General features: G+C 36.5%; 1 protein-coding gene across 1 annotated transcript; it reads right to left on the bottom strand.

The window, feature by feature from the left end:
* Window positions 1-489: 489 nt before the first annotated feature.
* LOC145637837 (putative carbohydrate esterase At4g34215) lies at window positions 490-12,989 on the bottom strand. Its single transcript, XM_081688859.1, has 2 exons — window positions 12,335-12,989; window positions 490-860 (listed from the first exon to the last, which is right to left on the bottom strand). The coding sequence occupies exons 1-2, from the start codon at window positions 12,932-12,934 to the stop codon at window positions 546-548; spliced, it is 915 nt and encodes a 304-aa protein (XP_081544985.1). The 5' UTR covers window positions 12,935-12,989; the 3' UTR covers window positions 490-545.
* Window positions 12,990-13,615: the final 626 nt, after the last annotated feature.

Below are 13,615 nucleotides of genomic sequence, written 5' to 3'. Positions count from 1 at the left end.
TTCTTTTTGGTAACAAATTTTAATTCATCCAAAAGAACACTACCCTTAAAACATGCCTAAACTTGTTGCGAAAATGGCATGATTTTGTACACCAAACTATCAAAGGTGTATCCAAAGGTGGAGTCATTATTTGTATAGTTTCCATGGTCTCCCTACAAAACCTTGAATCTTGAAAGCTTCCTAAAAATTTAATTTTTTTTCCATAGATAAAGAATCATATATATGTATACTGTATTTCACATCTTTCAAATATTATTATCTGTAATTTTCTTATTTAAATAAGTGTAGGAAGGTAAGGGATAGTTTGAGTATGTCAAATAGACAATTTTGTACAGGTTTATGAAATTAACACTAACAGTACATTTGAAATACAAGAAGTTTTTTGCCAAAAAAAAAATCATTATATCAATATCATTTCTTGTACAGCAAATAAAATATTTTAATGTTAACAAAGTAGAGGATTTAAATTCTTCAAAAAAAAAAAAAAAAAAAAAAAAAAAAAAAGTAGAGGATTTAAAAATGAAAAAAATAATGTTTATGTACTGCTATTGCAATCTAAGAAAAATCAAGATCAAAGCAACAAGGGCTGTGTATAAGAAATTATTATGTAAAATATTAGCAGCATCATTTTGTACTAAGAAACTGCCAGCATTACTTTGTACATGTACTGGTAGGAACTGCAAAAAGGTATGGGCCAATTTCTCTCCAAGTTCGACCTGTGCTTGTGTAGTGAGATGAAGATTATCTGGCTCCAAAGGCAGTCCCTTGGCATCGACTGTCACGAGATTCATAAGATCAACTCCCATCTGAGCTTGCCTCACTTCTTCTATGAAACGCCCTTCTCCTGATGTTATGGCTACCTGTATGCAACAAATATTGTAAACGCGCTTCAGCCTTAATAGGAAATATCTTGAAAGGTTAAAGGACTCAAGGAGTCAAGGGGAGACAGAGTTCTACTTGGCAGCAGAACATATGTTCCTCATATCCATGGCACTTCAAATAATTTATTGTCAGTGTAAATGTAATAAAAAAATATCATACATATCATCAATAATTTGGGTGATATATAAGCCATCACACCTAAGTGATTCTCGGTGTAGGTAGTATTACTACCGCATTATTCCATATTAGCCTAAGTCTGCCGAATATGCCTACTCATTTGAAGAGATTAGGGGTAAATTTTTGGGCTGCAAATAATTACTCTGTATATTACTGTAGGATGAAAGGAATAAATTTCATCTGGCCTTTCTTATCACTAACACAGCATGTTTCCTCTTCTTTTTAATATATTAGCTGCTTCCACTACAACAGACTACTGATTCTCGGGTGTATGTATAGAGGCAATTGAAGCAACAAAAGAATGAAATAAGCAGAAAAATTCTAGGAGATCCAACAAAGTTATCTTAGCTTTCTACGCAGCAGAAATCATTCAATTTTATTCCACAATCAATTATTGAGCAATAACATCATACAATAATTTTAGCTAGCTGACTATTACTTAAATATATCATTGTTTGCAATATATTGATCTTATTCCTAATTTTTTTTTTTTTTTTTGGTGTTTAGAAAGACATAATGGCGGATGATGAGAAATGATCTCAAGATTTCCTAAAATCGTAAGGGGAGCTCTAACCACTTTGTATAAAAGTATTTTGCACGATAAGTTTTTTAATTTTTAAACTTGACAAATGATAACGGACTATGTCAATATCCAAAAAAGAAAATTGGGAAACAGGACCTTTTAAGTGGTCGACTTTTTTAAAAAGCACCTTTTAAATGAAAACTTGTGAAAAAAGGACCTTTTAAGTTGTATTTCGTTTGTATGGGGTACTTGGGTGAGCTTGCATTGTGGTCAACGGCTCAACGCTGGAGTTTCGGGGTTGACTATCACATATTAGTCATGTGTCTTTTTTTAATTCCACTCATTTATCGATCTAACCCTTTCATATAGTATTCTCACGGAGGTCGAGAAAGGGGGGAAATTTGGGAAATTTGGGAAATTTTTTTAACTTTTTTATAAATAAGACACGTGACTAACATGTGATAGTCAACGTCGGAGCTCCGACATTGTCCACCTCGAAAGCTCACCCAAGTACCTCATACAAACAAATAACAACTTAAAAGGTCCTTTTTCACAAGTTTTCACTTAAAAGGTCATTTTTCAAAAAGTCGACCATTTAAAAAGTCCTTTTTCACAATTTTCTCTATCCAAAAATTCACTCAATAATAATTATAATAATAATGAACATACTAATAACAATAATAAGTTTAATAATAAGGTTAATAATAAGTTTAATAATAAGGTTAATAATAATAATAATATACAAATAAAATAAATAAATAATAAAAAAAATAAAAATAAAAAGAACTGTCAGCTATTATTGCAGGAAAATACATTGAGCCCCACCATTAATAATTTGAGTCATTTTGTCAAGAGTTATCATAGATTGATTGGCAGTATACCATAATTTGTGGCTGCATACCCGATTTAGTAACCTCATGGTCCTTATGTCCCAATATATGACTATATGAGTCCTATACTCCTATTAGCCTTCCCACAAATTTATGCAGTACAAAATATTAGAACTGTGTCCGTTGCCGTGTCAAATTAGCAAAATATGATCTAGGTGCTCTAAGTGCTTGCGCAAATAGAAGTTTGGTTGAGATTAATAGTTGAAATCCCACGTTTTTTCCAATAAATTACATAAAACTACCGAGCTACTACTCTCTAGTATTTCCTAGAAAGTTTATAAAAATAGTAATTTCCTAAAAATAGCATTTTTCATGGGAAAATAATACCCATATGAACCAAACAAGCACACTTGTATTAGCAAAACGCAAGGCTAATTATGTAAATACGGAGTAGTAAATATTGTCTAATCATAGCAAACTGTCAAAATTTTAAGGGTTTTTAAGTTTATCTAAGTTATGCCGGAAGGAAATGTGTCCTCCACTTTAATGCAATTACTTAATATAATTATGGATCGTATTATGGAGATAGTAATTCGTTTATTTGGGTCGTCTATACGTCTTGTTAGAGAATGCTATAGAACTTTAGGTTGGTAAGTAACAAATTAAACCCGAAGCCCGCCTAAACGGATCCTACAAGGTCACACATTAGGATTGGATCAATAAAGAAACCCGAAGCCCAAAGTGGGCCTTAGGGTGACCGGCCAAAAAGGGAAATGGGAGAGAAAACCCTAACCTAATTAATAATAATCTGATTATATATTAATTAGTTAAGGATAATTAAAAGGATAAATTGCTCCCATTAATCTAAACTTTGCCTCGTCCGCTGAAAATAATCCCAATTTTCGTTTATTATCTATTGCACCCAACTATAGGGGGTATTAATTTCTATTGCATCCAAATGACCTGCAACCGGTAAATCAGGTAAACATTTCTGATTTTTTTTTTCGCACACGTGTCAACATGTAATTGGTTGAAAAAAATTAATAACATAATTAAAAAAAAAAAAAAAAATCCCCAACAGCCACCTTCCCTTAGCTTCTATCAACCGCCGTCCACCACCGCCACCTCCCTTAGCTTCTCTCAACCCCAACCTCCACGCCGGAACCCTTTGCCCACCTCGGTGTCGCAACCCATGGCCCACCTCGACGCCAGAACCACCCCATAAACGCCCCAAAACAACCAGAAACGCACCCCCATTTCTCCCAGAAAACGGCCATAGAAATGGTGAAAATGGCCGAAATTGGCCGATTTCGGGCTGAATGGTTGGAGTTAGCCCTAAATCGGCCAATTTCTGCCATTTTCAGCCAATTTCGTGGCCTCCTTGCTCGTGATTTGGGAAACTGTGGTGGGGGAAGGGAAGGGGTGGAGGAAGGGTTTTCGTGGGTGGGGGAGGGGATTTCGGGGGTTGGGAGGGGTTTTCGGGGGTGGAGGAAGGGAAGGGGTGGGTTTCGAGGGAAGGGGAAAGCTGAGCAGTGGTTTCCGGCACCAGGGGAGGGGGTTTTCGTGGGTGGGGGAGGGGATTTCGGGGGTGGGGGAGGGGAAGGGGTGGGTTTCGAGGGAGGTGGAAAGCTGGGTGGTGGTTTCCGGCAGCAGGGGAGGGGTTTTTCGGGGGTGGGGGTGATTTTTCGGCGGGGTGGGGTGGGGGTGTGGTGGCAGCCGCTGGGTATGGGTGGTTTGTGGAGTTTTTATTTTTTTTTTGTTTTTTGTTTTTTTTTTTTAAAAAAAAATTAAGCCAATCATACGCTGACACGTGGCTAGGTAACCTACTACATCAGGTTAGACGACCTGTTGGGTGCAACGAAAATTAATACCCACCAAAGTTGGGTGCAATAGATAATAAACGAAAGTTGGGATTATTTTCGGCGGACGAGGCAAAGTTTAGATAATGGGAGCAATTTTTCCTAATTTAAATACACATTATTCAGTTTTCTGAAAAAACGTAAGTTTTTCTCTCAATATTTTCTCTCCAAAATTGGTTCTCAACTCTAAGAAAGGTGAAAGGTTTAAGGTTTTTCCCGTCCAACTAGCATTGGTGGAGTGTTGATTCAATCCGGTGGACCAAATAGAGGAGTTGCAATTGAGGCTTTTTATCTCCGGTAGAGAAAAAGATTGCTAAGAGGATTCACGCTTCAAAGGTTAATTCTAAACTATTATGTGATCTTTATTTGTATATGCATGAGATCCTATTTAGGTGCGTATGAATGTGATTCATGAAATTCCGCTTAGAGTACCTAAAACCCTACAGTGATATCAGTTAGCCCCTTGCATATAATTTACTGGTCACAATAATATGATTATTTTGATGTGTGAATTAGGCTAATTTTAATTCGATTAAGGGGAGGAATTGAATTATGGATTAAAATAACCTTATTAAAATATGATTTTAATTGATTGGAATTGATGAAATTGTGAATTTAATTGCTCAAATAGCCGCTAACCATATTTTTTTTAAGAACCCTAAAGCCCCATAATTTCAAATTTGATGGTTATGAACCCTAATTTTCGATTTTAATTGTTAAATTTATATAATATAATCTATTTTTCATATTTAAAATTGTTTAGATATTATTAATTAATTCATGTAAAATTGGTTTTATATGAATTGGGAATTATTTTATATGAAAAGCCCTAAATTAATTAAAATGGAGATTTTGATTAATTTTTTCTGAAATTATGCATAAAGGAGTTTGTGTTTAATTAAAATTAGATCACCAAAATTAATTTTGCAAAAGTTGTGAAATTAATTTAACTCAAACAACAAAATAAATAAATAAATAAATAAATAAATAAATAAATAAAGCTTCAAGGGGAGCAGCCACGGCTGGGTGGCAGAACCACCTAATGGTGAGCCACGGTGGCTACTCCGGTGGTCGGAAATGGCGGAGGGGTGGCAGGGGAGTCGGTGTGGGGCAAGAGTAGAGATGAACCTGCAACTGTTGCACGGTTTCAGCTCTGCTCGAGCTGGTTGGCGTGCTGGGCTGCTGCCTGGTGCGCCCTGCTGCCTGGTGCGCCAGCCAGCACTGTTGTAGCTGGGCGGCTGTTTGTCTGCGGTGGCCAACTGCTGCGGTGGCTGGGCTCCGGCCTGGCTGCTGCAGCGGCTGTGACGTGGCTGGGCAGCAAGCTCAGTCACGCAGCCCCTGTTTTTCAACTTTAAAAAAATTTTTGATAAAAATAAATAAAAAATAATAATTTCTGATTTTATTTATTTTGGATAATATTGAAAAACTGATTTTAAGGGGATATTGAGCAATTCCAATTATGGTTGTTTTGAATTGATTATAAGATAATTACATAATTTGATTTTTTAATCTAATTAAAATTAGTTGGTTAGCTTAATTTTTGGATAAAATCTTTTAAGTGGTTAGGATTCCAGTTTATCAAATATGATTTATATTCTAGGATTTCCTAATTAATTGATTTATCCACTTGACATAATTAAGAATATATGATATTTTAATTATTGGCAAGTATAATATGTGATATTATTATGTGGCATTTTTATATATATGATATATTATTGCTATAAATGACTAGTATGGCCCTAGCTTTAAATTATAAATACGATCTGCGTATCGTTATGTATTTTTGTAATTTAAATACGATATGCGTATCGTTAAGTATTTTTGTAATTTTAATTAATTAGGAATTAGTTTAATTATATAAATTCTTAATTAATCCAAAGAAGAGCCCAAATGAGAAGGCCCATGATGAAGGTGGATGGAGATCCATGAAGAGTCCAAGGAGGTGCCTATTCAGGCTTAGTTCTTAGGATTAGAGGTCATACTAGCTCATATTTAATTTTGCATTTTATTATTATTCTTAAAATGCTTATAAGTTTATTGTATGTATGTTATCAATGCGCTAGAGTTCACTAATTAATAACGACATAATAAACTTAGGTCCCGCAAATATTAAGGTTTGCTTTTCCAAATATAAAGTACTTATTAACCCTTAATTAATAGTAATAGGTCATGCCTCCGCAGGGTATTGTTATTAATTTTGGGAGGTGAGGTGAAATTGCGAATTTTGCACACTTAATTTGGTTAACCTCAACAAAATCATCAAAAGCGTTTTGGATTTTGAAGCAAAGGGACAGTTAAGCATGAGATGTTTTTCTGACTAACCAAGAATTACAAATGTTGTAATTAGTAAAGAGTTTACTTACCTTGAAAATGTAATTTTAATAAAAGGTCTCTGTCTGCTTAACGTTGCATGTTGATAGGATCTTGGAATCACTTATTCAAATTGGGACATTAAAATTGAATAGAGTGCTAAGTAACCTAGAAACTATTGTTTTTTTAGGTGCTTTTATAAACATAAATTGAACTTTGCCTTTTTCTGTCTGTAGATATCATGACTAATAACAACAACAACTCAATTTTTAGCATCCGTCCCTTCCTTGAGAAGGATAGGCTGAACGGAGAAAACTTCATCAATTGGGAAAGGACCCTAAGACTTCTTTTAAAGTCGGAAGGCAGAGAGGATGTCTTAGAAAACCCACTTCCAGTAGTGACTGATAAATCCTCTGATGCTGATAAACGTCGTGCTAAGCAGGCTAATGATAGGTCTACTCCAATCACTTGCTTGATGGTGGCGGCTATGGAACCGGACCTCCAAAGGAGGTTTGAGACCAAAGATGCTTACACCATTATGCAAGAGCTTAAGGCCATGTTTCAGAAACAGGCCAGGATTGAGAGATATGAGATTAATAAGGAGATTTTGGAATGCAGGATGGAAAATGTTGAATCTGTTCGCCAACATGCTTTCAAAATGATGGGTCTTTTTGAAAGCATGGAACGTCTTGGATTCCCTTATAGACAACAGTTGGCTACTGATATCATTCTCCATTCATTTCCTGACAGCTTTAATCAGTTTAGGATGACTTTCAACATGAATGAGTCTAAAAAGACTTTGACTCAATTGCATGGGATGCTTGTCAATGCTGAAAGGAACATTCCCAAAGAACCAAAGAAAGAGGTTTTGATGGTTCAAAAGGGAAAGGGTTTCAAAAAGAAGGGGGCAGGCAAGAAAAACAAAGGCAAGCAAGCTGTCAAAGTTTCTGAAAAGCCTAAGCAGACCGCTAAACCAAAAGTTGCTGCGGAAAGCAAATGTTTCTACTGTGAAAAGATAGGTCACTGGAAGAGAAACTGCCCCAAGTACTTGGAGGACAAGAAGTCAGGTGCTTCTACTTCAGGTATTTATGTTATAGAAGTTAATTTGACTTCTACTTCTTTACGGGTATTTGATACCGGCTGTGGTTCTCACATAGTTAATTATGTGCAGGGACTAAAAAGAAGTAGAAAACTAGCAAAAGGCGAGGTGGAGCTTCGCGTCGGAAATGGAGCAAGAGTTGCTACACTTGCCGTCACAAGTTATAGTCTACATTTACCGTCTGGATTAATTTTAGAACTTAATAATTGTTATTTCGTTCCGTCAATTACTAAGAACATTATTTCTATTTCTGTTTTGGATCATGAAGGTTTTTGTTTTGAGATTAAGAACAAATGTTGTTCCATTTCTTACAATAACATGTTCTATGCTAGTGCAAAATTGATTAATGGCTTATATGTACTTGATAGGACAATACAAGTTTATAACATAAATAGCAAGGAACAAAAGTCGAATTATTTAAACCCAACATATCTATGGCATTGCCGGATGGGTCATATAAACCAAAAGCGCATCCAAAAGTTACGAAAGGATGGAATCCTTACGTCATTCGATTATGAATCATTTGATGTATGTGAATCATGCTTGTTAGGGAAAATGACAAAGTCACCTTTTACTGGAAAGGGTGAAAGAGCCAATGATCTCTTGGCACTTATACATACAGATGTTTGTGAGCCTATGAGTTCAAGGCAAGAGGTGGGTTTAGTTATTTCATCACTTTTACTGATGATTTAAGTCGATATGGGTATATCTACTTAATGAAGCATAAGTCGAAATCATTTGAAAAGTTCAAAGAATTCCAAAATGAAGTACAGAATCAACTTGGTAAAACAATAAAAGCATTACGATCTGATCGTGGTGGCGAATATTTGACCCAAGAATTCGATGATCATCTAAAGGATTGTGGAATAATTTCACAGTTAACTCCACTAGGGACGCCACAGTTAAACGGTGTGTCTGAAAGGAGGAATCGAACTTTACTGGATATGGTTCGATCAATGATGAGTCTTGCTGATCTTCCAATTTCTTTTTGGGGATATGCTCTAGAAACAGCAGCACACACACTAAATAGAAGCCCGTCAAAGGTTGTAGAAAAGACTCCATATGAGATGTGGAATGGAAAAGTTCCAAACTTATCTTTTCTTATAATCTGGGGTTGTGAGGTCTATGTAAAAAGTTTAGTGTCAGACAAACTTGCACCCAAATCAGATAAATGTCTCTTTGTGTGATACCCAAAGGAGACAAGGGGTTACCACTTCTATAACTGTCAATAGAACAAAGTGTATGTTGCTCGTGATGGTGTCTCTCTTGAAAAGGAGTTTATTTCTAGAAAGACAAGTGGGAGTAAATAGTTCTCGAAGAAATTCCAGATGAGCAACAAATGGATGTGGATCAAACCACGTCAGAGGCGAGGGCGCATGACTCTGCTATGACAGGTCAGGTGTCGGAGCAAGCTAATTCATTAAGCGAAACTCATGTCGTCCCACTTGAATCTAATTCATGCGAAATTCTTCAAGATGTTGAAGAGAATATTTCTATTGATGCTCAAGCCCCACGTAGGTCGAGTAGAACAAGGATCCCAAACAAGCAATTGGTTGATTTCCTGTAGAAGACTCTGAAATATTGATTTTGGAAAATTCTGAACCTACTACCTACAAACAAGCTTTGACGAGCCCAGACTCTGAGAAATGGCTTGAGGCCATGAAATCCGACATGGACTCCATAAAGCAAGACTGATTGCAAAAGGATTCAAACAACTACATGGTATAGACTATGATGAAACCTTTTCTCCGGTGGCAAAGATTAAGTCAATTCGGATACTTTTGGCGATTGCTGCACATTACAATTATGAAATTTGGCAGATGGATGTCAAAACCGCCTTCTTGAATGGGTTCTTGATGGAGGCTGTGTACATGACACAACCTGAGGGTTTTGAGGATCCAGAAAATCCCAAAAGAGTTTGCAAGCTTCAGAGATCCATTTATGGATTGAGGCAAGCGTCTCGGAGCTGGAATCTTCGATTTGATGAGGCAATCAAACAGTTTGGTTTTCTCAAGAGTGAAGAAGAATCTTGTGTCTACAAGAAATTTAGTGGGAGTAGCTTAGTCTTCTTGGTTTTGTATGTAGATGACATACTACTCATAGGAAATGACATACCAATGCTTGAGTCAGTCAAGGAATAGTTGAGAAGTTGTTTTTCCATGAAAGACCTCGGAGAAGCTGAGTACATTTTGGGAATCAAAATCCATAGAGATAGGTCTCGAAGGATGCTTGGACTGAGCCAAGAGACTTATATTGATAAGGTTCTTGCAAGGTTCAACATGGAAAACTCTAAGAGAGGATTCATTCCCATGTCACATGGCATTCCGCTTAGCAAGAGTCAGTGCCCATCGGAGCCTGATGAGTTGAAGCGGATGAGTAGCATATATGCCATGATATGCACTCGACCAGATGTTGCATTTGCTCTGTGAAGCACACTTGATTGCGGCTAAGAACATCCTAAAGTACTTGAGAAGGACTAAAGGAATTTTTTGGTCTATGGAGGAGTAGATGAGTTGGTTGTTAAAGGTTATACTGATGCAAATTTCCAGACCGACAGAGATGATTACCGCTCGCAATTAGGGTACATCTTTTGTCTGAATGGAGCAGCAGTGAGCTGGAAGAGTTCAAAGCAAGGCACTGTAGCAGACTCTACGACATAACCAGAGTATTTAGCGGCGGTAGAAGCAGCTAAGGAAGCTGTTTGGATAAAGAAGTTCCTAACAGAGCTAGACATCGTACCTAGTGTTCTAGAAGGAATTGAGTTGTTTTGTGATAATAATGGAGCTATTGCGCAAGCAAAAGAACCAAGATCAAACGACAAATCCAAGCATGTAATGAGGAAATATTACCTCATTCGCGAGATTGTAGACATGAATGATGTCAAGATCTGCAAAGTTCACACGGATGAGAATGTTGTTGATCCACTCACTAAACCTCTCCCTCGACCCAAGCATGAACGTCACGCTAGGGCTGTAGGGTTGAAGCAAGTGTTAGAATGGCTTTAAATTGTTTTTGTTTAGAGAAAGTTGTTACAATTTAAAGACATGAATTTCATGTTTTATGTTTATATGGTATGAAATTTTTCATCTTATTTGATTTTGGTTTAGTATTAAATAAAATGTCCAACATATTTATTGAATTTATTGGGCTTGTCAAATACGTGATTTGATGAATGAAACCTCATAAGTGAACTGAATTCATAAAATATTTAAGTTCCTAATCTGAGTTGTTAATTTGGACATAAATGACTCAATAAAAGGATTAGCATATACGATTGATTGATAATGTCGTTTCATGGGCTATGGAAACATGGAGATGTTTAGTCAATCATATGGATATGTATAGTCGATACATGATCGAACAGACCTACTTAGAAGTTCTAAAACTTCGCAAATTATATTAGCGGATTCCTTACACATGAGTGGAACACTACTCAATTCAATGATTACTGTAACCTTGATGTTGTCAAACGTCATGCTGTAAAAGGGGACTATAAAGGCGACACTCGGGTTGTGCTAAAAGTTGAGTGGGAGTTTTGGTTGCCACAAGATTGAATAGGTCCTCCTATGTTAGATAAGATGGGTGTTTTGGCCTCTTGAAAAGTAAGAATTGAAAATGGATGGTCGTGCTCAAATGGATCATAAGATGATCATTTGCTTAGCAATTCAAACTCGGATTTCAAGAAATAATTTGAACGCTAGTATGGATAGCATAGAGATGTGATCATACTATCAAATTAGACACTAAGAGACTTAAGGAATTTGAATATTGCATACTTGTCTTGGACAGGTGGGAGATTGAAGGAAATGTGTCCTCGACTTTAATGCAATTACTTAACATAATTATGGATCGTATTATGGAGATAGTAATTCGTTTATTTGGGTCGTCTATACGTCTTGCTAGAGAATGCTATAAAACTTTAGGTTGGTAAGTAACAAACCCGAAGCCCGCCTAAACGGATCCTACAAGGTCACACATTAGGATTGGATCAATAAAGAAACCCGAAGCTCAAAGTGGGCCTTAGATTGCTAATAGGATTCACGCTTCAAAGGTTAATTCTAAACTATTATGTGATCTTTATTTGTATATGCATGAGATCTTGTTTAGGTGCGTATGAATGTGATTCATGAAATTCCGCTTAGAATACCTAATACCCTACAATGCCTCCAAACTTATTCGGTTTATAAGCCGTGTGCATGCTTTTCAAACGTCTAAGATGTGCCCCTTAACCTCACTAATTTTTATTAACAATAACCTTTGACATTAACAATAACCTTTTTTTATTATTTCATTTTCTGATTTTAAATTTTTTTTAAAGTGTTAAACCAATTAGAACGGAACACGTGTCAAATTAATAACGCCACAATTTCATTGTTGATAAAATAACTTAATTTTCGTTAACGAATATGGCTTTCAAAGGGTATTGTTGATAAAATATCAGTGAGGTGAAAGGTACAATTTGTAACTTTGAAAATGCATGGATAAAGCTTAGAAATCGAAAAAATTAGGGGCATAGCTCGGAAAAATCCAAATTTAAATGTAGGATTACATAAATAGTGCATAATAAGTAAATACAAATTCTTTAACAGACTGATTCACATTCAAAATAATATTGCGGTTCTTGAAGATTGATTTATCACTGTTTACATACCTGGATAATTGGAAGCATAGGTAATTGAAGGTCAGTCCGAAAATCCAAAAAAAACTTCAACAATCTCCTTTTATAAGCATCAGCATCTTGCTTTAAGAGCGTATCACTCTCCCCTTGATACCAAACCAAAGCTTGAATTGTCCCACCATCACGCAACGAACCCTTTGCCCTTCTAACTAACTGATTATACAAATGACCACCACGAGACCAGTGACTAATATTAGTCCCACCCACGGCACAAGGCACCAGCCCCACCTCTCTAGTGCCAAAAGATTTCCTCACAACTGCGTGGGCCAACGACATCGCTGGCCCAACCCCACAAGTATGATTCGTATCAATGTCACGGTGAAGCGGCTCCGTCGCAACAACCCATTGATGCTTCGCATTGAGGCGAAGGATCGATGAAGTTGGACTGCAGTCATCGGGCACTATACCGTCCCATTGGTCATTGATCACACCACCTCTGCCCGCCATGTTGCTCTGCCCGGCGAGCAGGATGATGGTTTTGTCATTGGATCTGGACTGACAAAGGGTATGGCCAAGATGAGAGGATAATAAGATCAAATATAGGGCAGATGAGATGATGTTGGTGTTTAACATTGTGACGGTTTAGGTGTGAGGGCGCCTCGGCGAGGTGGGGTTAGTCTATTTTAAGACTAACTTTAAAGGAATGTGAATATGTGAAAAATAAGCAAAGATGAAGTTAATTGTTAGACGGATGTTTCTGGGATTAATGAATCTGATGTTTTTATTTTTCAAGTGGGATCGACAGATAGTAGATCTAGTGGGCACTTAAAAAAAATTAGCATTAAAGCTTAGTAAGAGTTATTTATTTATAAAAATGGTTGGAATATAGGTGGACCGTAGTCCATATCATTGGTTGTTGGTTGGTTGGTTTGTTTTTTTTTTTTTTTTTTTTTTTTTTTTTTTTTTTTTTTTTTTATTTTTTGACAGGGTTTGCCAATTTGCCATAACTTAAAACACCTTGTCAGTTTAGTCGACCTTTTTGAAGCATTTTGTAGAGTGCATCTCGGCCCATAAAACTAACACGGTCAAAACGGTTTATCAGTTTGGTTTCGATTTGGTTTGGAACCGTTTAGATTTAAAATAGGTCAGTTGAAGTTTGTAATTGGCCGACAAGTTAGTTTTGGTTCAGACAAAATTATTATCGGCTTGTTATAAAATTATTATCGGCTTGTAACACCTTTAGTATAATGCCACCCATTGTAACCTCCTTGTAACCCTCATTTGCCGTTATCTTCTTTGTAAAACCTTACTTAA

This window comes from Chenopodium album, chromosome 7, assembly GCF_948465745.1.
Source record: "Chenopodium album chromosome 7, dcCheAlbu1.1, whole genome shotgun sequence".
Classification (NCBI taxonomy): domain Eukaryota; kingdom Viridiplantae; phylum Streptophyta; class Magnoliopsida; order Caryophyllales; family Amaranthaceae; genus Chenopodium; species Chenopodium album.
Note: the sequence above shows the minus strand (reverse complement) of the source record. Positions and strands in the feature narration are given on the sequence as shown.

Coding starts and splice junctions, on each gene's coding strand:
- LOC145637837 (XM_081688859.1), bottom strand. CDS start 12,934: ATGTTAAACACCAACATCATCTCATCTGCCCTATATTTGATCTTATTA. Junction 861..12,334: donor CTATGCTTCCAATTATCCAG/GTATGTAAACAG, acceptor TGTTGCATACAG/GTAGCCATAACATCAGGAGA.